This window comes from Diceros bicornis, chromosome 4 (assembly GCF_020826845.1).
Source record: "Diceros bicornis minor isolate mBicDic1 chromosome 4, mDicBic1.mat.cur, whole genome shotgun sequence".
In the NCBI taxonomy this organism is placed as follows: Eukaryota; Metazoa; Chordata; class Mammalia; order Perissodactyla; family Rhinocerotidae; genus Diceros; species Diceros bicornis.
The window spans coordinates 14,745,513-14,773,393 of NC_080743.1; the positions used below are offsets into that span (position 1 = coordinate 14,745,513).

The window sequence follows — 27,881 nt, forward strand, 5'->3', positions numbered from 1 at the left end:
GCAATCCTCTCCAATTCTTCTTTTCTGAATTGGCTATGTCTATATATTCATTCTTCTTTTTGAATTTTAGCATCGGTTTGTCAGACCCATAAAAAACTGTTGAGATTTTTATTTGAATTTCAATATAGATTGTATCATATTTAGATTAATTTCCAGAGGACTGACATCTTCCCATCCATGAACATAGCCATATCACTCCGTTTACTCAGGTCTTGTTTTACGTCCTTCAGTAAACAGTTTTATAGTTTCCCATAGACAAGTCTGGTACATTTTTTGTTAGCTTTTTTCCTAGTTTTACTACTATTATGAATCAGCTACTTTTTTCCTGACCAATTCTTCTTAGTGCTTAATTGATCTTTGTAGAATTATTGTTTGTGAGTGTGCCTGTCTGTCTGTCTGTCTCTCCCCCCAGACAGACTTCTTCTCTATTCAGTTCTCCTTAGGGCAGAGCTGTCCCATTCATGCTGTAAACTTCCTTCCATATTCTTCTTCCCTTCTCACCACTACCCCACCACGACCTCCACACCCGTCCTGCTGACTTAGCACCTTCCTTTACTAATTGGGTTCTATTAAATGTTTGTCGATTTGAGATGAAACATAAATATTAGTGTCACGGATATCCAGAAAAGGAAGGATTCAAGTGACTGCTTAAAAAGTGATCTTGAGTTATAAACCAATGTTACCACAATAAAAAGTAAAAAAAGCGATCTTGAGTTCAATTCCTCAGACCCTCATGTAAATCAGTGGAGTTGATTATAATGTCGATGGAGTACACTGGGTTTGACTTTCATTTACTGTATGTTTTTGGCTAATTTGCTGACCCTCTTGATGCCTCAATGTTTTTCTTTGAAGAATGAGGAGAATAATACCTCACAGAATCGTTGTGAAGATTAAATAAGATCAAGTACCTAAAGTTTTTAGCACAGCGTGTGGCTCATAGTAACCCACTCAACAGAAGGAAGTGGTTATGACTATGAGACGTGTTGACGGTAAACACTCCATAAACTTATACAGTGGAAGGGCCCTCAGCAACTCTCCCCTCCTTTTTGTCAGACGCTTTGAAAGCAAAAGGGCCTTTAGGTTCCTTCTAGGCTGTTTTTCAAATTGATTGCTGGAGCGCTGAGAGGCCACCTTGAGGTGTTAAGGCAGCCCAGAGCAGCTTTGTTTTTATTTTACGTTCAGAGGTTCCGGGAAAGACTCTGTTGGAAGAAATTTTTCTACCACTAAAAATGGCTGGAACCTCTCCGGTGATCTCTCAGCCAGAGTCCTGGGACCTTCACACTGCGGGGCAGAAACACTTGGAAGCCCAGGAATTAGTAGTGGTGTTCTCAGTACGCATTTTGGTTTTACATCTTTAAACAAACCAAAACTCCCTCCATTCTGTGTACCCTCTTTTGATTCACCCAGTCTTCCTCCCGGTCTGTCTGTCCTTGGGAGTGGTCCCACAGAGCTGCTCCTTCCCTTTCCTAGCGAGGCTTGTGCATCCACGTCCATGTGATTTTCATGTGGGGAGTGGTTTGGTGCCGCCTGCTGCCTTGTTCGGGACCTGTGCAGAGCTTCCTTGATGATAATGCTGGCCGGTTGGTTTTCTTCCAAGTGTAATCAAAAAATATTTTGTTTCTGTGACCCAAATGTCCCAAAGATCCAGACTTTTCCTTTCTGTTTTATTTATAGATACCAATTGGTGTTCAACTGACCTGATTCTTCTACTGTTCCTGCACTTTTGATTCTGTTTTTGGTGCAAGCAAAGTAGATTGTTTCTAGAAATTTATATTTGAATGTACATATTTTATAATTGCCTTTCATTGTGTTGTCACTTTACTCCCCAACACTAGCTGTTGTTATTCCACTTTACAAGTACAGAAACTGAAGTTCAAACAAGTTAAGTAACTTACCCACAGCCACCAGCAAGTGAAGACACAGCTAGGATTCCAAGGGAGGGGATACACATATTCTAGACCACTAGCTTTCTCTAACCTTGAGGTCACAAACTGGCAGCCCTCAGGCTGAATGTGGGCTTCAGATAATTTTTTTTAATGTGTACCAAATTCTAAAATTGGGAGATTTCATATTAAAAAGCAGATTTCTGGCTTGTCTTGAAATTTTGGCAATTTGGCAGCTCCCAGTCCATGTTCCCACGTCTGAGTAGTGCTACTGTCATTAGACAATGTAGGTGCTCTCTAGTCACGGCAGGCCTCCCCCCTGCCGCCCCCAGCCAGTATCTGGCCTTTGTGTCACAGCCTGGCTCTTAATGAGGCCTTAGAGCCACACCTTACAGTGCCCCTTGTCCTCCCCTTGTCTCAGCTGTGGCTGATTTTAATTGTTGTTTTGTCAACAAAAAATATCTCACAAAGATATGTAGACCCTACATAGGTGACATATGGCTATCTGACATAGTGGGGGCCACACTGTCAGCCTCTATATTAAATATTTGTGAAGGTTAATTTCTCCCATTTGTCAAATTAAAAAAAAATAATTTAAATAGAAGATCTAATATTTCTTCCTGTACTGGAGACGATGAGTTGCCATCATCTCCAGCCATCCTCCTGGGGTGCACGCATCCTACTTAAGGAATCCTGGACTAGGGGATTAAATATGGCTGATTCATAGCACTCAGAGATCATTTGGGGAATAATTGAAGTAATGGCTTCTTTAACACAAACTCAAACTCTTATTTAAACCCACAGTTCGCCATAGTTTGTTTTCTGAGGCGTGAGGTTCGTAGTGAAGGTACTGATGTTTAGTAATAGCAGGCACTGAGCATTTTTACTTGGGTTGTAGTGGAGTAGTCAAGGGGGGAGGTAATGGGGAGGGGACTTTAAAGTTCCCCCCAAGACACCCTAGCTTTCGCCAGTGCTTTGGAAATACTTATTTTAAATAAAGTAATGGACTCAAGATTATTTCTATAAGCAGGTCGCTCTTACTCATTTGCATTCCTTCAGGCTGCTTGAGTGACAGAGAACGGACTCCAGGAATTGTGTTTCCTAGGGTTGTGGCCCATGAGCACACCCAGCTCCATTGTGGGATAAAGAGGCTGAGACCTGCTGGAGCAGGTATATATGACTATTTAAATTTTTTTCCTTTTTCTAGGTGTGCTTTCCTCTAGGATCTGTAATTTAGCCTCAACTTTGCCATTTAAAAGCAGTCTAAAAATATAGAGTTCAGTTCTGAGTTTGAGTGAGTGAGATTGGATGTATGAAAAATTCTCAACTAGATAAATATAGTTTAAAAGAAAGCTGACAGATAGAAAATCAATCCTCACAGGGCTGTCATCCTACTTGCATAGTGAACTGATTTGACAGACTCATAATTTGATTTGCTGTTCCTAAGGGGGACAAATTTGATTTGCTCCTAAGGGGGAGTGATTTAATTTCAGTTACACAAATTTTTTTCTAAGCATTAACACTTTCATGCAAAATATTAAAAACATGTGGATGTGTTCCATGGAACTAATGACTTAGAAGCTTGCTTGTAATTATTTAATAATTAAGTTTTGAAATTGAGAATATATTACTAGATGATTATTTTTATTGCAATGTACTGTGACTACAAAAGATCATTAAAGTTAAAAGAAATTTTTATAATTGCCCTATATAAAGTGTAAAGACAATTTCCAGATTTCGTACAAATATAAAATCAGAGTTGTCTTTGACTTTGCCAAGTAAATTAGGTTCTGTTGCTCCATAACAAATCACCCAAAACTTAGTGGCTTAAAACAATATTTATCATTTCACATGCTTTCTATGGATCAGGAAATCAAGAACTGCTCGGCTGGTTGGTTTTGACTCCAGATCTCTGGTGATGTTGTATTTAAATGGTGGTTGGGGTTAGGTTTCTTTACTCACATGTCTGACACTTGGTTTGGGAAAACTCAACCAGCTGGGGGTGGAACAGCTGGAGTTCCTTAGGCATCTCTTCTTATGTCGCCCCATGGAGGTGGCAGGATGGCTGGGCTTCACGGCAGCTCAGGGCCCCAAAGGCGTGTAACCCAAGAGAGCCAGAAGGAAGCCCTGCCATCTTTTCTGACCTAGCTTCAAAAGTCCTATGGCACTTCTACCACTTTCTGTTTGTTAGAAATGAGTCATATTCAAAAAGAGGAGAACTAGAACCCACTAAAAAAAATCTTGACTTTTTATATATTTATTTATTTTTATTTTTTTGTGAGGAAGATCAGCCCTGAGCTAACATCCACGCCAATCCTCCTCTTTTTGCTGAGGAAGACTGGCCCTGGGCTAACATCCGTGCCCATTTTCCTCCACTTCATATGGGATGCCGCCTCAGCATGACGGGAGAAGCGGTGCGTCAGTGCGCAACGGGATCCGAACCCAGGCCGACAGTAGCGGAGCGCGCACACTTAACCACTATGCCACACGGCCAGTCCCCCGACATGTTTTAAACCACCGCACCATGATAAATAAATACCTGCCCATTCTTCACTTGGCTCTCTTCATTTCTTATCTTCCTGATCTTTTCACGTCAGGTGCTCACTCCCATCTGGTTGGACTTATAGAGTCTGCACTTCTCTACCCTTCTTGTCCTTATTCTCTCCACATCCAGTCTATCTTGTGTCCTGATTAATCTTTCTGGAAGACCACTGTCATTAATTCATTCTCTTGGTCGAAACCCTTTAATGCCAATTATTGTCTACAAACGTGTTTCTCCCTATCTGGTTTGTATCAGTCAGGTACATGTCTTGTTAAAAAATGCAGGTCGTTCAAGTCCCTCCACAGAATTACAGAAATAGAATTTCTAGTGGGTGGAACCCAAGAATCTGCACGTTACCAAGTTAACAACCTTTAGCAAAGCTATTCTTAAGCACATTAGAGTACAAATTTTAATTTAGTGTTTAATAGCACACAACGAAGGTTCTCAGCCATAGCATGTTGCCATAGTTATGGAGCAAGCAGCTGTTGCTAATAATACTGAAGTACTGAAATCAGAGCACATCTTCAGTTATCCCAATAATGTCATCTTCACTAGCCTTCACACTTACTTTCTTGAGTGGGAGAGAAATTCCTCAGAATGTGAGGAATTTCACATAATATGTGTTCTCTATTAATGTCATAAGGTTCTTGTGTTTCTGTGGAATCACTGCCCCCATGCAGTCTGATCTGAATCAGACTTGGCTTGTATTACCACCACGCCTTGAACACATTTTGTCCTTGCTCACTCGCTATTTGTTTCTCCTTGATGGTCATTTCTTACTGCTTGTCAAGTCTCACCTTCTCCCACACATTCTTCCCTTAGAATCCCAAGCTTTGGAGATTTCTCTCTACTCTCAGCTTGTTCAGCAGAATACGTTACTGTGTGTAACATTTGCACGGCACTTATCACATAGTACCTTAAATTGTTAACTATTAGTTCACCAGATTGCTGTGTCAGTCAGATTCCAATAGGAAAGATATGGCACACTCAAATAGGCTAAGCAGAAGAGTCTTTAATAAAGGAGCTATTGAAAAGGTGTCCATAGGATGTGAAGAAACTACAAAGGATAGTTCAGTATCACGAGGCTGGTAAAAGTAGCATCTGTTATCATCCCGAGGCCTACAGATTCAAGAAGAAGAAGCAGTTACTTGAACTCAGAAAAAAGACAGATATATGAAGAAGGCTTCCTTACAGGAGTTTTGACCCTTGGTAAAGTGTAGTAGCCAGCCTATGATGACGCTACAGGATGGCAGCCAAGGTAATAAATATCCAGACTTTCCTCTCCTGCCTTCCTCTGATGTCCTGCTGGTGTTTACCATAGGCCAAAACCAACTGAAAGCCAGAGGGCAAAAGAACCCATTGATTCATTCCAGAAGAATCAACCACCCAGGGCGGAGAGTTGGGGAGAGAATGGTGGAGAGTGGTGCTGGAGAAATAAAGGGAAAATATACAACACAATTACAAATTCATTAAGACAGAGAGCCTTGCATCTACTTTTTGTCTTTCTCACAGCCCTGCAATGTACTGCATATAGTAGTTGTTCAGTAACCATATCTTCATTCTTTTATGCCAACCTACATTGGTTTCATTTCCCCAGAATGCTTGATAAGGATGAGTGACAAAAGGCTTTCCCAGTGTTAACATTTATTTTTTGCACAGTGATTCATTCAAACATAAACTACTGTATTTCCTGAATTTCCAGGCCCAATCCCCTTAATGTCTTTAATAGAAAAGCCAGTTCCTTGAGAAAATGCAGATACAGTTAAAATTTGAGTCTCTTAAGTAATTACCAAAAATATAAATTCAAATTAAACTGACTGTTATATACTTTGGAAGCCCAAGATACTATTCTCAGATCCTACCAATTTAGCCTCACTGACTATAAGCATATTACATTCTGTGAAGAGTAAATATGTGCACGAGTGTGCCACGTGTTGTGAGAAAATGTCAGAGATGCTGAATTTCTAAAATGAGTAGACAGGGTAATTGTTTACACTATAAAAGGACTCCTACCTTTACAGAAAGATTCAACTGGGATTTTCATTATTTGGGTAGAAATGAACATACTTTATTTTTCTAAGAGATGCTTTTTAAAAATAAAGACACAGGCAGAAAATAAAGGACAAAGAAAGATATACCATGCAAATACTAAACATAAGAAAGCTGGAGTGACTTTATTGATATTAGATAAAGTAGACTTTAAGACAAAGAGTATTTAGAGATAAAGAGGAACATTCCAGAGTGATAAAAGGGTCAATTCATCAGAAAGACATAAAAATTATAAATGTGTATATACCTAATAAAAAAGTTTCAGAATACATGAATCAGTTTGATAACATTCAACATCAATTCATGAAAAAAACTCAGCAATTTGGGAATAGAAGGAAATTCTTTTAATCTGCTAAGGAGCATCTATGAAAAAAATTATAGCTAATATCATACTTAATGATGAAATATTGAGTGCTTTCCCCCAAGACTGGGAACTGCAGAGATGTCCATTCTTACCACTTCTGTTGAACATTGAGCCAGAGGTTCTAAATAACACACTAAGACAAGAAAAATAAATAAAAGGCATAAATACAGGAGAGGAAGAAGTAAAACTCTAGTTGGAGATGACATGATTGTTTACAAAGAAAATCCTAAGGAATCTACAAAATGACTACCAAAACTAATAAATTTAGCAAAGTCACAGAATACAAGGTCAATGTACAAATCAATTGTAGTTCTATATATTAGCAGCAAATTTCAATATATTATAAAAAACATAGGGTGAGCCACCTCTGGCTTATTGTTTAATTTAACTTTCCGTGATAATTCTTTATTAAAATAATACTTAGAAGGATAACATCTTTTTTTTAATAGCATTCGAATACAGTCATTGGTATTTGTCTATATCTGAGGTTGGGATAGAGAGGGAAATATGCTCACGTCTGCGTCAGAAAAGTGGTAGTGACTAATTTTCTAATGCGGGGAGGAGCCCTTGATTATTGCTTTTAGTCTGGTGTAGTCCTCAGTTTTTTTTTTTTCATGAGTCATGGCCAAAAAATATCTTCTCATTCATGCTTTAAATAATGCCCTCTATGAGTACATAGGTTCACAGAAGCACAAATTTTAGAGGCTACTCTATCCCGCATATTGTAACTGGTGGTCTCTGCCTCTGGGGGTAGCTGAGTCATTGCAGAGGCAAACAGAACTAGGCAAAATAAGCATTTTCTCAATCAACTGACAGCAAAAGTACAGGTTTTACTACATGGAAATTCTTAGGATTTTTTTTAAAGCCTTTGAAAGGAATCTTCGAATTAAAAAAGCTTGGTAGCTATTGATCTCATTTTGTAAATGATAAAATTGAGGCCCAGAGAGGTAAAGTGCCTGGCTGGATTTCACAAATTGAGTTAATGTGAGAGCTGGAGTAAGCAACCCCAGCTCCTGAGCCAGAAGCAGCCCACACACCTGTGTCCAATCCTCTCTCTACCCAATTATACATATTATCTCCCCGAGCAAAAAAAAACCAGGTCGAATCTAGTCTGAAAGGAGGGATTTACATCCAAAAGAACCTCTCTGGAGTTAGATCCAAAAGACAGTTCCAAAAACGTTTTGAACAGTGGACCACATATTAAAATGAATTTTTAATTTCCCAAAGGGTCTATTTTGAAGGAGAAAGCACATTCAGATTTACAAGTTTGTCATATTTACCTCAGAATCATTGTTTGTCTTCATAGTCATCTCCTCAACTGTTTGCCAAGCATGTCTAAAAGTTTTATAAATGGTATGTTGTCTAGTTCATCTCTGCTGAGTAAATGTATCTGTGTTTAAGAAAATAATTTTGAATTGTATATGAGGAAAATCTCCTTAAAAGTACCAATTGTTAAGCATTAGAGCAAATTATTAGAGCCAACCACTGATTCTTCTTGTCTATAAATTTTTAGGAATTCTTTAATATTATTTTTGCACACATTAAATACTCAATATTTACTGAATGAATGAGTAAATGAGTGAGTGAATAATAAAATAGATAATGGCTTAAAATCTCCGGTGGGGCTTTCCATATCCATGGTTCTTTGCTTTCTATTAAAATATAATAATGAGCCTTCTGAAAATTCACCCAAGTAAGTTTTACTTGAGCTACCAAATATTCTAATAAATATTATTCTTTAGGCAATGTGTATGTATATGTGTGTATGTCTGTGTATACATACATATGGATAGATGACAGATAGAAAGAAATGCGCGCGCGCGTGCGCGCGCGCGCGCACACACACACACACACACACACACACGAGAGAAATATTTGGAAAGGGTTTCCAGCTCAGATTTGTTTCTGCCCAAATCACTCCTACATTTCAAAGCACTAAATTAATAATCTAAAAATATCCTGTTAGCGTGATTATGCTTCAGTGCTCTGGCTCCCAGTTAGAGCGGAAAGGCCAAGGTGAAGGCAGCTGCTACTCTGGCCAAGAGACTCGAAAGTCTGTTCTCACTCAATGGCACCAGCACAATTTGAAAAGACCCATTCTTACAATAGCTGTTGTCTTCTAGCGCCTTGGAAAATTACCCATTTACTAATGGAAAAGTAAGCGAAAGATCGGCCTGCTGAAAATGCTGAGTAGAACATTGAAAGCAGACGTCATTGATTGTGGGAAACAACTTCATTGGTTTTAGTAAAAAAATACCTCTTCTGTCCACTACTATTTAGCATTGAAAATCCAGTTAATTGAGTGTGTGTGTGTGTGTGTGTGTGTGTTGTTACTCAATAGAATGAGACTGAAATTAATTTTCATGTATGGCTTATTGAGCCACCTCTCTAAGGTATATAAACTAGCAGTGGCAAAAAGATTTCATCTTGTGTACCACATTCAAATGGTGATGGCTCCCTAGCTGGCTATGTTGAGAAGGATTTTGAAGCTAAATCTAGAGTGCTGTGATCATTAGCAACGATGACTCTCTGCCCATCCAGATAGAAAGCCTCTGGGATGGGGCATATCTGTGGTGTTTAGACTGGAGATTATAAGACTTTGAATTCCCATCCCAGATGTTCTAGAACCCTAAATCTACCCGGCTATTTATTAGATCTTTATAGGAAAAAATCAAAACCTTTACCTTCCTCCTAGAAGTGAGGTTGTATTTAAAGGAGCATAGAGTGAGGTAGGGGTACCCACAGAGACTATTCCTGATTGTCAGAAAGAATCCTGATTTCACATATTCTGCTGGTCACTTCATTGGGTGTCTCTCAGCTTAGTTTGCTACTCTGGATGTGATGATGGCTACCAGACCAACTTCTAAAATGAAGCTTTAGTTCATCACATTCTGTTACATCAGAGCAATTCAGAGCTGGAGGCCAGATTATGAGCTACTTTTTAAATGCAAAATGCAACCATTATACTTCTGATGCTTAGTAGTACTCAACAAAATCTCACTAAGTGAATGAGTGAGTGAGTGAATGAGTGAAAGATAGAAGAATAATTTGATTATATCAGCGGAGTTTCTCACAGACCCATTTTTGCCTACCAGAACATAGACTTAGATATAACTTTTTCATTCCTTCCTCACCCTAAACCTTTTCCCCAGAAAAAGCAGAGCCTGGAAAGCTTCTAGGGAAAGAAAGTGTCCCATGTAGTCATGTGGTGTTCACATGGGCCACAAGTTTCCAGAACTCCAGGCCCTCTTCTGTGCCTCTATTGTACCCTGCCCTGGCTTCCACTTTGAAACTGTATTCCAACGTAGTGGAATTTCCATACAATTTCACTGTATTGAAATAACATTTTATGTGTCTGCTTCCACACTGGATTGGAAGAACCTGGTGAGCTGGCACTGTGTCTTGCCCATTTTGCATTTCTTTCATCTAGTATGGTAGTTAGCTCATAGTAGATGCTCAATAAATGTCTGTTGAACTGAAGTGGACACGTACGTGCACTTCCAAGGAGTGCTAGAATACTACTTAACAGAAGATTTTAAAATAGAAAGAGAAATGAATGAAAGAATAGTGACCTAGTTTAACCACTTGTAGGCATATATTAAAATAGTTAATAAACACTTGTGGATTGAATGAGTAGAAGAATGAAGGAATCTTCCGTAGTGATTCTCATACTTAGGATATTCAAGAAAATCTTGAGAACAAGATGTTCTAAAGATATGTTCTCAAATTCGGGCTGGAATTTGTTTGGGTCTTACTTAATGCCTCAAATGTTGTCTGAGGATATGAATTTAAGTATTTTTCTTCGTTATCAATAAATGAGAAGACAGGCTAAGCAGAGAGATATAGTAATGTCCAATGAATAGAGTGGAATACTATCACTCCTCCAGCCATTTATAACTTAATAGTCTTTTCTGAATTTCCTTGGAGACAGTCTCTGTGTTTGAGTGAATGCTAAGCAATCAACATTGATAAGTGTGAAATAGAACTGTATTAGTCATGCATCTTCTTTTGAAGTGTTAGCTTCTTTCAGCCACACAAATCAAGATAACTTATACCTAAGAAAAAGATACCAGTTTTTCTTTGGAAGGACACCAAAGTTAAAAAAAATTTCCATCTAAACTTCAAATGGAAATCTTTAATAATGGCATTTTGTGCTGAATTTTCAGCCTATTTTCCATTCAGTAAGTCTATGCATGGAGTATTAATGGAACTGTCACATAATTTCTCATCTAGTTTATACTCCCATAATATCAGTTAGCATTTAATATACCCTTGAACTTCATTTTCCTCCAAGAAATGCTTTTGAAAGATTTGAAATGTGCTTCTTGCTTGAAGAATTTCTAAACCACTGGTCTAATACTTCCTTTGAATGGATGCAATGTCTCAAAGCATAAAATCCAGTTGTCTAAAATAGGTAGGTCAGAGAGAAACTACACTGTTCTTGCTTTTTAAAATGAATATATTGTATCATATTTGATGCAACTAAAAGTATATCTTATATTTAGCTCCAATAGTTTTTTAAAAACTGATTGCTATGCAGTAAATCAAATAGGAATTTGGACCACCTGATCTTTAAGAATTCTCCCTCTCTTCTTTGCTTCCATGAATTTAAAACGTAGTAGACAATGTAAGTCAGGTTTGTGCCCACATACCAACTACAGGATCTCATGGGTAATTATTCCTATTGTCAATATTATGTATTTAAATGTTAAATGTTTGTAAAGAGGCAAGGTATAGAGCGGCTGGTTTAGAAGCTGGCTAAATGGTGAGCGTTAGCAATACGCTGAGATCTTCCACTTCTTCAAGGTCTTTCCCTACGGTGATTTTCTTGGCTGGGTCTGGAAACATCACCCAACATCATCGCCCAATCATTTGACTGCTTCTTAATAGATACTATTTTCTGTGGTCTAATCAGTCATGCATTATATGGGCTAGTAATGCAGAGTCCATAAACTGACTGCTATGAACCAGGCAGGCATGGTTCCTCCCACAGGTGTAGAAACAGGCGATATCTTTTTTAACTCTACCCATTTGCCTTCATTCCTTTCTCCCCTCCAATCTCAGGAAGTCCTTTTGTTTTATTTCAGGGCTGTTTGCTTAATGCTGGCACTAACAGTTCCCTCTATTTCCTAAATGAGCATTAAAATCAAGCACATCCATAAAGACAATATTAAGAATATTGTTTTACATTATATTTGATTTAACCTCTATTCATAAGGGGCGCATCACTGTAGACAGTTCAGGCTCATTAGCTCTTCCAGATGATCTGTTTGCCTCCAGTCTCTCCCCATCCAGTCTGCCCCCTGCATTACCATTGACATTCATTCTAAGGCATGAAATAAAATATAATATTCCCACATTTATAAGATAAAACCGTAACTGCTTAGCTTGGAAGACAATGCCAGCCCATCTAGTCTCAGCCTACCTTTCCAGAACTTCAGCTTTGGCTCATAAAGGAATCTTAGTAAATATTAATTGCATGAATAAACAAACGAATGAAGTAGATGCCTGCATAATCAAATTAGTGGTGGGGAAAAGACATCTTGGAAAAAATAGCATGGTAAGTTTACCTTCATTTCCACGTTGTCAACCTGGTATATATTAAATAAAACCTTAATCTTTTCCTCTTCATTAATTTTCTACATCTTGACGCTTAATGTACCCCAACTGTTCTTATTGAAATGAAGATTTGCACCGTAAAAGTCAAGCCATAGAAATGTACTTTTCATAAACTAATAATATCTTTTTGAAACCATTAATGATATACTCTGTCCAGCAGATGTGATTAATTTGGCTTGTGACAAATTGTGAAAGAGCAGAATAACCTACATAACTACTTAACTAAAGTGGTAGAAACAATATGCATTTTGTAGTAAGAGATTACCACAGGGTCATGGAAATGGATAGACTATAGCTTTTCAAAAAGAAATGCCCAAACTATAAAAATATGGTTTCATATACTAGTTATCTCCCTAAGTTAGTTTTTTTTCCACCTTTTAATTTTTAGAAAAGAAATTTTTTTTCATTTCTTTTCTTTTTATTTTTATTTTATTGAGGTCACGTTGGTTTATAACATTGTGTAAATTTCAGGTGTACATCATTATATTTCGACTTCTGTATAGACAGCATCATGTTCACCACCAAAAATCTAGTTTCCATCTGTCACCATACACATGTGCCTCTTTACCCCTTTCACCTTCCCTTCACCCCCTTCCCCTCTGGTAACCACCAATCTATTCTCTTTATCTATGTATTTGTTTATCTTCCACCTATGAGTAAAATCATACGGTATTTGTCTAAGTTAGTTTCTTTAGTTTTTGTGCTTAATCATATCGATTCTCTTTGGATTTTTATTGTTATTGTTATTTTACTTTTAAAGACCTTGCAACTTCCATAAGCTCCTGTTTTGAGCACTCCTTTCTGTGTAGGGTTTCTTATATTATAAAGCAGAGGTTAAAACACTGCTTCCTGAGGCCCAGCTCCAGAGAGTCTGATTCAGTAGAACAGAGTGGATGGATGGACATTGAGGGTATAATGCAAAGTGAAATAAGTCAGAGGGAGAAGGTCAAATACCGCATGATTTCCTTCATTAAGTAGTAGATAATAACAACAATAAACAAACACATAGGGACAGAGATTGGATTGGTGGTTACCAGAGGGGAAGGGGGGAGGGAGGAGGGTGAAAGGGATAATTCGGTACATGTGTGTGGTGATGAGTTGTAATTAGTATTTTGGTGGTGAACATGATGTAATCTATGCAGAAATAGAAGTACAATGATGTACACCTGAAATTTTTACAATGTTATAAACCAATGTTACTGCAATAAACCAAAAATTAAAAAAAAAAAAAAAAAAGAACAGAGTGGAGCTCGTGAACGTGCATTGCCAGCAAGCTTCCAGGGGATGCCGTGCAAGGGCCACTAGTGCGAGGACTACTCTTTCAGTAACATGGCTGTAGAGTCTCCTTCATGTTGATATCTGAGTTTGCCTCAGTGAAACAGATTTCATTTAATTTATGGAATTTCATGTAATTGTAATAATAATGGCAATCTGGGATGGTATTTGTCTTAGAGAAAAGAAGGCTTAGGGAGAATATGTTAATTGACACCATGTATTATGAGAACTGCCATATGGAAGTGGCCCTCCTCTTTATTCTCATATTTTTTTTAACATTATGCTAATCATATTGTATTATAATTATCTCTTCATCTCAATTACTAGACTATGAGCTCCTTCAGGTCAGGGAAAATGTCTTCCTCTTTCTAATCAGGGCCTAATGCCAAACACTGATGACTGGAAACACGAGAGATTAAAATGATATTTGAGGAACAATCAAATCCTATCCTCAGTCTACCAATCCTCCACCATGATGTCTAAATCAAATACAGGCAGGGACAGCAATTGACAGCAAAAAAATATTCTTTTACTGTGAAACTTTGTCTCTAAACCCAGTGGAGCCCAAAAGTACTATCTCAACCACATGGAGGATTCCTTTTATCTAGGCCACCTGCAGCCTAGAGCCTAAGACCAAAGCAGCCAGAAGACCTCCTCCAACCCTAATCCCACCCCTCAAGGCTCAGATTGTCCTACTGTTGTCACAGAAATATCAATCCAGAGAATGCCAATGAGAGAAGGAGACAGAAAGCAGAGCCAGAAAACCATAAATTGTGTCAGTGCTTAGCACTGCCCAATGCAGGCCTTTTGACAATTAAGTTCAGCAGATCTCACTAGCATAGAAAGAAGCAAATTCAAAAGGAAAGATGAGCAGCAGAAAGAAAGAGAGATGGATATTAGTCTCCAGCCTCTTGGAAATAAAAGAGAGGATCCTAGGTGAGAGAAACCACACCCCTACCTAATACTATGGCTCAGTGAAAAGTCTTGCTCTGACCAATTCTAGCCACACTTCTCTTCAAAAGTGAAGAGAGGGGGATGGGGAAGAATGGAAGTGGAGTCTTTAATTTGCTTTCCTTAGAGATTAACATTCTCCCACTTTTTGTCCTTTTCTATAAACCTAAGGGTCTTAATAGCTCAGGTCATAGAGTTTATAACCAAGCCATGTGATTGCAGAGCCCGTGCATGTTAATTGGGAAAAGAGAGTAGACAAAGAAAACAGGTGACAGAACTCATGTTTGCCAGGGTTCCAGTTCGTCTGTTCCAGTGTCTAGAATATTCCACTTGTAAACTTAATTTGGAGAAATCCGCCAACAAGACATTCATTACTTCTCCTATCCTAAAAAAACATTGCCTACCTATTTAGATTATCTCCTCTCTAGGAGAATGATGTCTAAAATATTCTCATTTTGTGAGCTGCATACTTCGCGTAAAATTTGGGTGTCGCATTCCTCTTAGGTCATATGCCTGCCCTTCTGTATGAATTTCTGTTCTCTTGAAAAGACCACTCTTCCTTCCCCTTCTTTGTCTACTTAATCTTTCCTCATCTTCCCATCTGAACTCAATTGTCAATTCCCCATTGGAGCCTTCCATGACCTCCATGATAAGATTGGATCTCCCTATTATATGTTCTCACAGTAACAACTACTCCACCTCTATCTTGTGGTACTTACTACAGTTACAGTTTTATATTTATTTGTGAGATACTTTGATTAAAGTTTGTCTCTGCTAATTGGCCATAAGCTCCATCAGGGCAAGGACATACCTGATGTGCTCGTTGTTAGTCCTTGGTATGTAGAATAGAATCTAGCACATAATAGGTACACAGATTATGAATGTGCTGTTCTATGAGTTATCACAAACTTGCTTCAGTTGCTATATATTTTTGTTAACATTTGTTGGTTTTGGTCTTTTAAATTTTAGCCATTCCGGTGGGTGTGTAGTTCCAGTTTGCATTCCCTGGATTATTAATGATGTGGGCACCTTTTCAATTAGTTTGTCATTTGGATATCCTCTTTTGTAAAAAAAAAAATGCCTGTTCAAACCTCTTGCCCATTTTTCTATTGTGTTTTCTGTTTTTCTTATTGATTTGTAACAACTCTTTTCATATTTCTGAAACAAGCCATTTGTTGGTTATATGTGTTGCAAATATCTTCTCTGAATGAAAATGTAGCTGACATTTTCATTCTCTTAATAGTGTACTTTAATAAATAAAAGTGGTTTTTTATTTTAAACCCATTCACTTTATCAAACTTTTCCTTTATGGTTAGGGTATTTTAGGTCCTATTTAAGAAATCCTTGTCTACCCTAAGATCTATAAGCTATGTTCTTATGTGTTATCTTCTAAAATCTTTATCATTTTACTTTTCACATTTAGATCTGAAAATCCATTTGGAATGAATTTTTGCATATCATATAATGTAGGGAGTCAAGAGTCATTGTTTGTGATATGAACATCCAGTTGTCCCAGTACCATTTACTGAAAAGACTGTGCTTTCCCCACTGCATTGCAGAGCCAGCTTTGTCATAAATCTTATGCCCATTTATTTGGGCAGTGGCTCTGTTTCTGAGTTCTCTCTCTGTTCCAATGGTTTATGGGTCTTCCTTAAAACCAATACCACACTGTATTAATTACCATATACTTGTAATGAATTGAACTATCTGGCGATAAGTTCTATCACTTTATTCTTTATCTTCAAGACTGTCTTGAAGATTGCCTCAGCTAGTCTTGGGCCTCTGCATTTCCAAATGAATTTCAGAGTCAAATTTTCAATTCCCATACATAGACAAAAAAACGAACCTGCTGGAATTTAAAGATTACATTGACTCTATAGATCAATTTGGGAAGAATTGACATATTTTAAGTGTTCCATTCATGAATATGGCATATGCTTCATTTTATTTAAATCTTTATTTTCTGCCAAGGTCTATGTAGTATTCTTGTACCATTTTTCATTAGATTTTTCCCCTAGGTAATTAATTTTTTTTTTTTTTGGTTATTTAACAAGTATTTTTATTTCATTTTTAAATTGTTTGTTGGTGGTATATAGAAAAAATAAAATTGATTTTTGTTTACTGCCCTTGTAGGCAAAGACCATGCTAAATTTGGGTATTTATTCTAATGGCTTTTAAATTCTTTTGGATTTTTTACATGTACAATCATATTGTCTAAAATGACTATTGTATTTTTCTTTCCAATCCTATGTTTTATTTCTTTTTCATGTCATATTGTACTGTCTAAAATCTCTATTATAATGTTGACTAGAAATTATGATAATGAGCATCTTTGTTTCATCTCAGAGGGAAGGTTTCAGCATTTCACAGTTAAGTATGATGCTTGCTATAAATTTTATGTATTTATTCTTTATCATATTAAGCATGTTCTCTCAAATTCCTAGTTGAATAAGATTATTTATCATGAATGAATGTTAAGTTTTACCAAATGCCTTTTCTATATTTATTTGTTAAGGTGATCATATGATTTTTCTCTTTTATTCCATTGGTTTGGTAAATTACATTGCTTGATTTTTGAAAGGTAAACCAATTTTTCTTTCATGGAATAAACCCCAATTGGTCATGATGTATATAATCTTTTTTATATATTGATGGATTGATTTGCTAGTATTTTACTTAGAATTTTTGCATTTACATTCATGAGTGAGATTAGCCTGTGATTTTTATTTCTTCTAATGTCCTTGTCAGGCTTTGGATTCGAGATAACTCTGGCCTCATAAAATGAATTGGAAAGTGTTCCCTCTTTCCATATTTAATAGAAGAGTTTCTGTTAGGTTAGTGTCTGGTATAATTCACTGGGGAAGCCATCTGGGTCTGGTGTTTTCTTTGTGTTAGGGTTTTTAATTATGGATTTAATATCTTTCATAAATATAGAACCATTCTGATTTTCTGTTTATTCTTTTGTCAGTTTTGGGGAGTTGTGTTTTTCTAGAAATTTGTGCATTTCGTGTAATTTTTCCCACTTGTTTTCATGAAGCTGTTCTTAATGTCCTTTTTTACCACCTTAATCTCTGTAGGTTATTTAGAGATGCATTCCTTTTCATTCTCAATACTTATTGGTGCCTTTTCTCTTTTTCTTGATTAGTTTCACCAGGGATTATCAAGTTTATTAGTCTTTTCAAAGAGTCAACCCCTTAGCTTTAAAATGTTTATTTTATTAATTTCTGCTCTTGTCTTTACCTTCTCTCTACTTTTTAGTAGACCTAAAAGGATCTAATTTTTTCTTTTTTTGTAATTTTGAAATGGATGCTTAGATCACTAATTTCAACCTTCCTTTTCTCCTCTACAGTATGCATTTAAAGCAATAAATGTTCCTTTAGATATGGATTTAGCTACATTCCACAAGTTTTGGAATGTCAAAATTTCATTATCATTTAATTAAAAATATTTTCTATTTCCATCGTAATTTCTTTGACCTGAGAATTATTTTGAAGTATATTGCTTAATTTCCAAACACGGGATTTTTCTATTTATATTTTTATCATTTATGCAGAGCTTATTTTCACTGTAGTCTTTGAAGATAATCTGTGTAATTTCAATCATTTGAAATTTGCTTAGATTTCCTTCATGGCTCAGAATGAGGTCAACTTTTATAAATTTTCTGTGTGTATTTTAAAAGACTTTATGTTCAGGGCCGGCCCAGTGGGGTGGTGGTGAAGTGGGCATGTTCTGCTTCAGCGGTCCTGGGTTCGCAGGCTCAGATCCCAGGCACTCACCGATGCACCGTTTGTCAGGCCATACTGTGGCAGCGTCCCATATAAAGTAGAGGAAGAGGGGCACAGATGTTAGCCCAGGGCCAATCTTCCTCAGCAAAAAAAAAAAAAAAAAAGAGGAGGATTGGCATCGGATGTTAGCTCAGGGCTGATCCTCCTCACAAAAAAATAAAAAATAAATAAATAAATAAATAAAAGACTTGGTGTTCAACTTAATGGTTGTAGTGTTATAAATATATATCAATTTATTAATTGTGTTAAACACTGCTATATCTTTATTGGTTTTTTGCTACTTGTTCTGCCAGTTACTTGGAAAGGTATATTAAAATCTCCCACGGGGCTTGCCTGGTGGTGTAGTGGTTAAGTTCGCATGCTCTGCTTCGGCAGCCCGGGGTTTGCAGGTTTGCATCCCGGGCCCGGACCTACGCACCACTCATAAGCCATGCTGTGGTGGCATCCCATATACAAAATAGAAGAAGATGGGCACAGATGTTAGCTCAGAGCTAATCTTCCTCAGCAAAAAGGGGAGGATTGGCAATGGATGTTAGCCAGAGCCAGTCTTCCTCACAAAAAAAAAGGAAAAAGTGAGCACAACTAAAATCTCCCACTACGATTGTGGATTTGTGACTTTCTCCTTTTAGTTCTGTCCAAGTTCGGCTTTGTATACTGTGAGCCTGTCTTATTAGATCATGCAAGTTGAGTTATTGTTTCTTCCCGGGTAATTAAACTGGTATAATTATATAAACCTGTCATAATCAAATGACGGTCTTTAGTTCCAGTGATACTTCTCTTCCTAAAGTCTACTACATTGTCTGATATTTGTATGGTTTTTTTCACCTTTATTGAGGTATAACTGACAAAAAAAAATGTATATATTTAAGATGTACAACTTGATGTTTTGATATACATATGCATAATGAAATAATCACCACAATCATGCTAACATATCCATCACCTCACATAGTTATCATTTTCTTTTTTGTGGTGAGAACATTTAATATCTACCCCCTTAGCAAATTTCAAGTATACAATACAATACTGTTAACTATAGTCATATTAATGCACATTAGATCTCCAGAACTTATTCATCTTGCATAACTGATACTTTGTACCCTTTGACCAACATCTCTCCATTTCCCCCTCCACTCAGCCCCTGATAGCAACCATTCTACTGTCTGTAGTAGAATTCTGTGGGTTTGACTATTTTAGATTTCACATATAAGTGAGATCATGGAGTATTTGTCTTTCTGTGTCTGGCTTATTACACTTAATATATTGTCCTCCAGGTTCATCCATGTTGTCACAAATGGCAAGATGTCCTGCTTTTTAAAGGCTGAATAATTCTCCGTTGCCTATATATATATATACACCACATTTTCTTTATCCATTCATCCGTCAACATACATATAGGCTGTTTCCATATCTTGGTTTTTGTGAATAATGCTGCAACCGTCCTGGGAGTGCCGATATCTCTTTGAGATACTGACTTCTTTTCCTTTGGATATATACCCAGAGGTGGGATTGCTGGATTATGAGGTAATTTTAATTTTGGGGGGAAGCTCCGTATTGTTTTCCATAGTGGCCGCCCTATGGACGTTTGCCACCAACGTTGTACAAGGGTTCCCTTTTCTCCACATCCTTGCCAACAGTTGTTATCTCTTCTTTTGGTAATAGACATTCCAACAGGTGTGAGGTGATATCTCAATGTGTTTTTTATTTGCATTTCCCTGATGATTAGTGATGTTGAGCACCTTTTCATATACCTGTAGGTCATTTGTATGTCGTCTTCTGAGAAATGTCTGTTCAAGTCCTTTGCCTATTTTTTAATTGGGTTTGATATTTGTATCGTTTAACAGCTCTCTATTGGTTAACGTTTCCATTGTATGTCTTTTTTATCCTTTTACTTTTAGCTTTCTATATCTGCATATTTAAAGAAGTATGCTGCTATATCAAGCACCTCTGATGCCCCACCTCATATTCTCTCAGCCCACCTATTACTTGGCCATTGCTGCTGTGACCATCTTTGCGCCAGTGTGATGTGCAGCAACTCAGTGTGTGTGTTTGGCTTTCTGCCCTGGGACTTACACATACACAGTGTGAAAGTATCAGGGAAGTAACATGCCAAGAGGTAACTGTTGACCGATAGGGGACAGGGTCTGATGGATAAAGGCTCCTCACAGGTGTCCCCTCCGAAGCCCCAGCAGCGTGGACTCCCAGTCTCCTGTCGCAGTGCCTAACTCAACATTGCACCTTTGCATTGCCTTGCCTTCCTCCTCTGCATTCCCAGCCCCCAGATCCTACTTTCCTTTCTGTGGCTGCTTTCATGCCCCAAGGCCATATGGCCTGCAAAGCCTACAACATTTGCTATCTGGCCCTTCACGGAAAGAGTTTGCTGGCACCCAGTCTCGGGATTGTGACATGCATCGTGAACTTGTTAACATCTCATAGAAATCAGTACTTTTACCACTTCCTGAACCAGACCTTAGAACAGCTGAACTTTGTTTACCTGCCTCATGGCTTATCTTTATTTTTAAATACCACAAAATACTTTTAGTACCCTTTTATAAGGTCAACATTCATGGAGGTTTACTCGCATGTTTACCGTTTTATTGCTCTTCATTTGTTCCTCTGGGCCAACTTTCCATCCTAAATCATTTTTCTTCTACCTAAAGAATACTCTCCAATATTTCCAGTAGTGTAGAATTTCTGATGACAAATTCTCTCAGTTTTTGTTTGTTTTAAAATGTCTGTATGTACTCTTTTCGAAAGGTATTTTTACTGGATATAAAAATCTTGGTTGGCGCTTTAACGATAATCATTTCATTGTTTTCTGGCATTCACTGTTTCTTTTAAAATTTAGCTATCTGTCTTATTGTTGCTTTTCTGAAGATAATCTTTCATTTCTTTTTTCTGGCTGCTTTAAAGATTTTTTTTTGGTCTGTCTAGGCTTTCAGCAGTTTACTGTGATGCACTTAGATCTGAGTTTTCTGTTTCCTCTTCTTGGTTGTTTATATTGCTTCATGAATCTGGGACTTGATGTCTTTTGTCAGCTTGGAAAATTCTTAGCTGTTATATTTTCAAATACTGCTTCTTCATTTTCTCTTTTCTTTCTCTAGGACTTTCTAACCACGTCTCATATGTCTCTTTTGCTCTTTTCTGTACTTTTCCTATCACTTTCTCTCCCTTGCTTCATTCTAGATATTTTCTTCTGAACTTTTAGTTCACTGATTCTCTTTCAGCTATGCTTACCTGGCTGTTAAACACATTTAATCACCTTAACATAATGATGATTCTAAATGGGATTCAGTCCTGTGAGGGCTGGTTCACCCATACTTTGATGCTATAGCCCTTTAGGGTTCCAACCGAAATCCTAGAGGTACTTTCTAGAGTTCCTCCTTCTTGGTGGGCCCCATATTCCGGTTTTTGACCCCAGCCCCATAGTTTGTTAAAAACACTGCCCAGAAATTATCTCCGTGTTAAATGATAGTGAAGTCCAGTTATCTATCTTTTTTTCCTTTTATGATCTAGTCTAGTCTCTGTGATAATGGTATACATTTAATCAATGTTTAGTGGATGAAAGAAATAATTTGTTTTATGTTTTCCCTGTAGGCAGAATAGAGAAGCAGATTTTAGCCCAGTATTAGAAAGAACTTACCAGTTATGAGAGTCATCCAACAATGAGAGGGGCCACTCATAAGTAGTAAGTACCCATCAGAAGAAATGCTCAGGCAGAACATTCAAGGTTAAATGTTCCAAGTTTAAAAGTCATTTGTCAAGAGAGTGTGGAGATGATTACAGGTTTGCCATTAATGTGAGTCACAGAACCTCTAAGTTTTTTCCATCTCTTAGTTTCTGTGATTCCAGTTTTTGTTTCAACTGTGATCTCTTCTCTCTCTCTCTTTTTTTTCTTTTAGTGTTTGCTTCCTAGTTTCTGACAGTGTAGCTGGTCTGAATTATGGGGTCTAGACCCTCTAACACGTCTTCATAAAAAATAGGGCAGTCAAAAGTCCTGACAGTTAAGAACAAGAGTGTTAAAATGAGTTCACTCTGCAGTCTGACACAGTGAACACGTCTTTGCTTATCAAGGACAGTCATAGGTTCTTTTTAGCAGAACAATCATTCAGTGAGGGACTTTAATGAAATGGAGAGAGGAAAATTGACTTGTTTATATAATGACAGAAAAGCAAAAGATTGATTTAGGTGATTCAGTGGGAGAAACAAAATCAGCAATTGGGAAGTTTACTTCCATGTAGACAAAAGCGATATCTCAGTTTTTGTTCTCATTTATTGATTGATTAATTCAATTAGCAAATATATTTTGAGAACATAGGCTAAGAGAAAGTGTGCCAAGGATCTTATGACAACTGCTTTGTTTGGTGACAGTTCTCAACATTTTACAAGTGAATTTCATGAAAATTTTCTAGGGGGCCTCACGTCTTTTGAAACAGAATAGTGTCTGCTTCTATTTTAAACTTTGGGGAAAAAATACACAATGTAAATACTTTTTCCTTTAAAACAGAGCACCACTGGAGAACATGAGGCCATAACGAGTGGACGTATGTGAGGGTAACTAGGAATCAGATAAATGTGTGGTGGCCGTGGTCACTCTGTTGAGCATGCAGCTGGTTATCCCTAGCTGACCACAGGTGGTTGTCTCACCTGTTCTGCATTTTAATTTCTTTTATTCCCGGTTATATGTTGTTTAATTTATACCACGGAAAGATAGTAAGTTAATTATAAAATTAAATAACTTTGCAGATGTACACCAGTCATTTTTATGAATGAAGTTACATTCCTTGATCAAAAACTTAGACATTCCACTCAAGTTTCTGTAAATCTAAAACTGCTTTTTAAAGGCCTTTTAATTTAAAAATTAAAAAAAATAAATCAAGTGTAAAAAAATCTTATATAAATTTCAAGCTGTCTCTGGTATGTCAAAAGCCATTAGTAAAAGACAAAATATAGTGATTACACATATAAGTCTATCCATGACCTCATTGTGTTATATAGAGAAAAGCACTTACCTTGCAGCCTGAAACAAAACACGAAATGTATCAAAGTAAATCATTTAATCTATTTAAGTGAAAAATGCAAGAATTTCAAAATGCAAGAAGTTTTTATCTGCATTTGATACTGAGCTAGTAGTTCATATTTTTTCCATATTTTGATACACATTATGACCATACCAAGCACAGTATATCATTTTAATTTATTTGTCAAGTATTGTCTTCTTCCTTATATAATTTATTTGATATTTGATAAAATAAAAGTTTTAACTTCAGATAACTTCCTTATCGTATATCACACAAAAATTACAAAGTGATTTTTTAACTTGTTAAGGCTTCTCAAAAGCTATTTAAAAGATTTTTAAAAATTGTGAAATACTAAACTACTGAGACGGGGCGTTTTTCTCCCTATTTTACAAATCAGAAAACAGAGGATCAGAGAAATTGAACCGTTTGCCCAAGGACAAACAATTAATAGATGGCAGAGTCTAGATTCAAACTCAGGATAATCTGAGTCTAAAATCCATGCTTTTAAGCACTTATGCCACTGCATACAGCTGCGTGGGTTGGGGTATGCCATTTACGTGGACTATCATGGCAATGCCTCCTCCTGGCCTTGTGCAGAGACAGGCCTGGAAAGATGCTGGCAAAAACATAGAGGGCCAAAAAATATGGCAGCCTCGACAGAACCAAAAGAGACGAATGCCGTTGCCCACACTTGCATTGGTTGGTGTGCTGAATGCCTGTCTCCTGGTTTGATGCTCTCCACAGATCTGCACTCCTGACTTGGTGGTATTTCTGGCTTGCACCAATCAGAGGCTCAAAGAAAGATTACAGAAGCGTGCAGAACAACAGGGGCGGCCTGATGACAATCTGAAAGCTACCCAAAGGAGACTAATGAACTTCAAGCAGAACGCTGCTCCACTGGTTAAATACTTCCAGGAGAAGGGACTCATCATGACAGTAAGTTAGCTCTACTTTTCCATGTCTACTACAAGAATGATCTTTCAGATTTCTAATTAGCTCATGTTCTCATTTAGAAATCCCCTTTCTTTAAAAAACTGGCTTTTGGGGCCAGCCCCGTGGCTTAGTGGTTAAGTGTGCGTGCTCCGCTACTGGTGGCCTGGGTTCGGATCCCTGGTGCGCACCGACGCACCACTTGTCAGGCCATGCTGAGGCGGCATCCCACATATAGCAACTAGAAGGATGTGCAACTGTGACATACAACTACCTATTGGGGCTTTGGGGAGAAAAAGGGAAAAAAAAAAAGAAAAAGGAGGAGGATTGGCCATAGATGTTAGCTCAGGGCTGGTCTTCCTTAGCAAAAAAAAAAGAGGAGGATTGGCATGAATGTTAGCTCAGGGCTGATCTTCCTCACAAAAAAAAAAAACTGGCTTTTTTGGGGGTGCAGATCCAATGAAAAAATCAATAATTCTGACCTGATATGATTTTATTAAGCCATAATGATAAAAATACTTTAATTTTTGTTTAATTGATTTTACAAAAGATGATCAATTTTAACCTTCGCTAGAATTCTATAACCACCCCCCCCGAAAAAGGATTTTGAAATGATTATTTGGATAATTTTAAGCAATACTTGCCCAGTTCCCCAACTCTTCTGTCTTTGGAAACCTAATAAAATTGATAGACTTAAAAACACACAGTTGAGGGGCTGGCCCGGTGGCGCAAGTTGTTAAGTGCTCGTACTCCGCTTCGGCGGCCGGGGGGTTCACAGGTTCGGATCCCGGGTGCACACCAACACACTGCTTGTCACGTCATGTGGTGTCCCATATAAAGTAGAGGAAGATGGGCACGGATGTTAGCCCAGGGCCAATCTTCCTCAGCAAAAAAAAAAAAAAAAAAAAAGACAGGAGGATTGGCATTGAATGTTAGCTCAGGGCTAATCTTCCTCACACACACAAAAAAACACACACAGTTGAAATGGTGTTAAATTGGACTTAAATTATGAGTCAAACTTTGTTTTTCATAATGTATCACATAAAGAAATGAGATTCTGACAGTATGAAAAAGTTTCCTAAGGGTTTGACTTGGCACAAAGAAGTGATAATGTCTTTAAATGGAAGGTGTTGATCTTTCTGCCCCATCAATACAATGCAAATATTAATGTTTTCATAAATGTTTAGTTTGTTTTGTGGTTAATGATACTCAAAGTGCCAAGGAAGGATGAGGCTGAATCATTAGTTAATACAGTTGTCAGAATACAGGACATTAGAGGTGAAGATTCAGCTAAATTTATGATACCCACAACATCAGAGATTCAAGTTTTAATTTGCAGAGGAGAGGAAGAGGATCATTGGCCATCTGAAGAAAGCATGTTATAGAAGATGTTAAAACCAGAGCAGCTTCTTGACAGCTGGGTGGTGGCAGACCTCGGTGAGCCCTCGCCTCAGCCCTTGGGCCCTTCTCATCAGACCAGAGATTCTTGTCTAGTGGGGTTACAAGCTCCTGTAGAGAACCTGATAAAAGTGACACATACCCGCCCAATAAAATGCACATAAGACATTTTTCACAAATTTTAGGTAAATCTACTGAAGCCCATCTACGGAGCTCTTGTGACCTAACAATTCCCAGGTCAAAAATCCCTTCCTTAGACTGAGATGCCTTTAGATCTGAAAGAGACAGTCATGACATTTGAATAATAATCTCTTTGCCGTCTTTTTAACACTATAAAAGAAATATTTATTAGAATTTGCCTTAAAGTTGTCGTGTGAGAGAGTTGTAAATCTGATCTGAAAATTGTTCACTATGCCAGAGTTTATTTTACGGTCTAAAAGAGACATTGAGCAACAGGAAGGATTCAAGAAAATCAGGGTGGATGTTTCTGTGGGTATTTTTTGTTGGGGTTGTTGCTTGTTTCTCTTGCAAATTACCAATGCTGACTTCTGCGATGTGTCATGAAAAAAGAAATTTACCGTACAGACCAACCCCCAACCGTAAGGTGTAGAGCCAGAGTTTTAATTGGTGTTTGCAAGGCTTAAAGGTATTACTGGAGTGTCTGCTTACTCCCTGCTTGTCACGTTCGTCATCACAGGCAGAGCTGATTTCCCGAATGAATGCAGAGCGGGATTGTTAATTTACTAATATTTTGCATGGAGGTGAAATGCCATTGCCTCTAATTGAGAGAGTCAATAACAATGTGGATGGCAGCCTGTAACCTCGCCGCTAAAACCAAATGAGCTTTAAAATCAACGCCTCTAATTACAGGAGAAGACTTGCCTTGGAAAATCACCTCTTGAAAAGTGGTGAACGCGAACACAGGCTAAGCTCGGGGAATATAATTTGAAAATTTAGTTTGAGGAAGCAGCAGATGCTTCATCCTGAACCACATGTCCTGCCTTCAGAACACAGACCATACTTCACAGTTGGAATTAAAATATATTTGGTAGCGTTTCTGCTTTTAAAGATGACTTAAATAATAAAAATGGTTATCCTTATTAATCATCAGCATATTAAAATTTTAATAAAAATTTGAGGGTTAAGAGATCAAACAAATATTTCCTTTTCTCTGCAGTTTTTTTTTTCTTTTGTTTCTACTTGCCCCTCCTAATTTATTCATTTATTCATTCAGTGAATATTTATTGAGAGCCAGTGGGTGTCAGGCACTCTGTTAGGTGCTAGGGGTGCAAAGCTGAATAAGCAAAGGTAAGGATCTGTGTTTTCTTCACTGACATACTCCAGGCACCTAGAGCAGAACCTGTCTGGTACATGGTATGCTCCCACTAAATGAACAGAGCTTACAGTCTATGGGGAAAGAGGTATTAACAAGTTATTAAGTGTGATGACTGTTGCAAAGGAGAATGTACAGGGCGCCCTCATGTAGGTCCTGCACTGTGTTAGGGACTGGAATTCCCTATTGTGAAGAGAATAGACTCTCTCACCGCCCAAGGGTAGGCTTAACCATTTATCTTGGTGCGAGTTTCTTAAGGACCACAGAGACCATATCTCTCTTCAGTCCAGTTGAGAAACTTCCTCTTGGTGCTCCTCTTCAGGTTTTAGGCCTTTGGAGTCTGAAACCTCTCTCTTGAAATCTCAGCTCCAATTTAATAAATTTGTGATACTCTAGGATTTGGTCTCCATCTATAAACTGGAGATGACATTTCCTACCACATATTGTTGTACAGGTAACAAGAGAGAATGTGTGTAACATGGCAGACGATGGCAATGCAGATGTGCCAGCCACACTGCCTGGTTCACCTACACCCTGCACCACCAGCTGCACCACCTACCACCGGCTTGACCTCCTGTAGGTTACTCATCTTTTCTGTGACTCAGATGCTTAAAATACCCCTGTAAAATGGGTATAATCATCGCTCCTACCTCATTGTAATTGTGGGGAGTAAATGATGTCTCAAGTGCTTAGAAGGGGGCCTGGAATGTTGTTAGGGCAATTTAAGGGAT

At 37.7% G+C, this 27,881-nt stretch overlaps 1 protein-coding gene across 1 annotated transcript in view; it reads left to right on the plus strand.

Moving 5' to 3' along the window:
• AK5 (adenylate kinase 5) overlaps positions 1–27,881 on the plus strand; it is a 228,669-nt gene that overhangs the window by 23,386 nt on the left and 177,402 nt on the right. Inside the window, exon 6 of the mRNA XM_058538359.1 lies at positions 24,234–24,425. Coding sequence (XP_058394342.1) covers positions 24,234–24,425 — 192 coding nt within the window. The remainder of the gene's footprint in view (positions 1–24,233; positions 24,426–27,881) is intronic.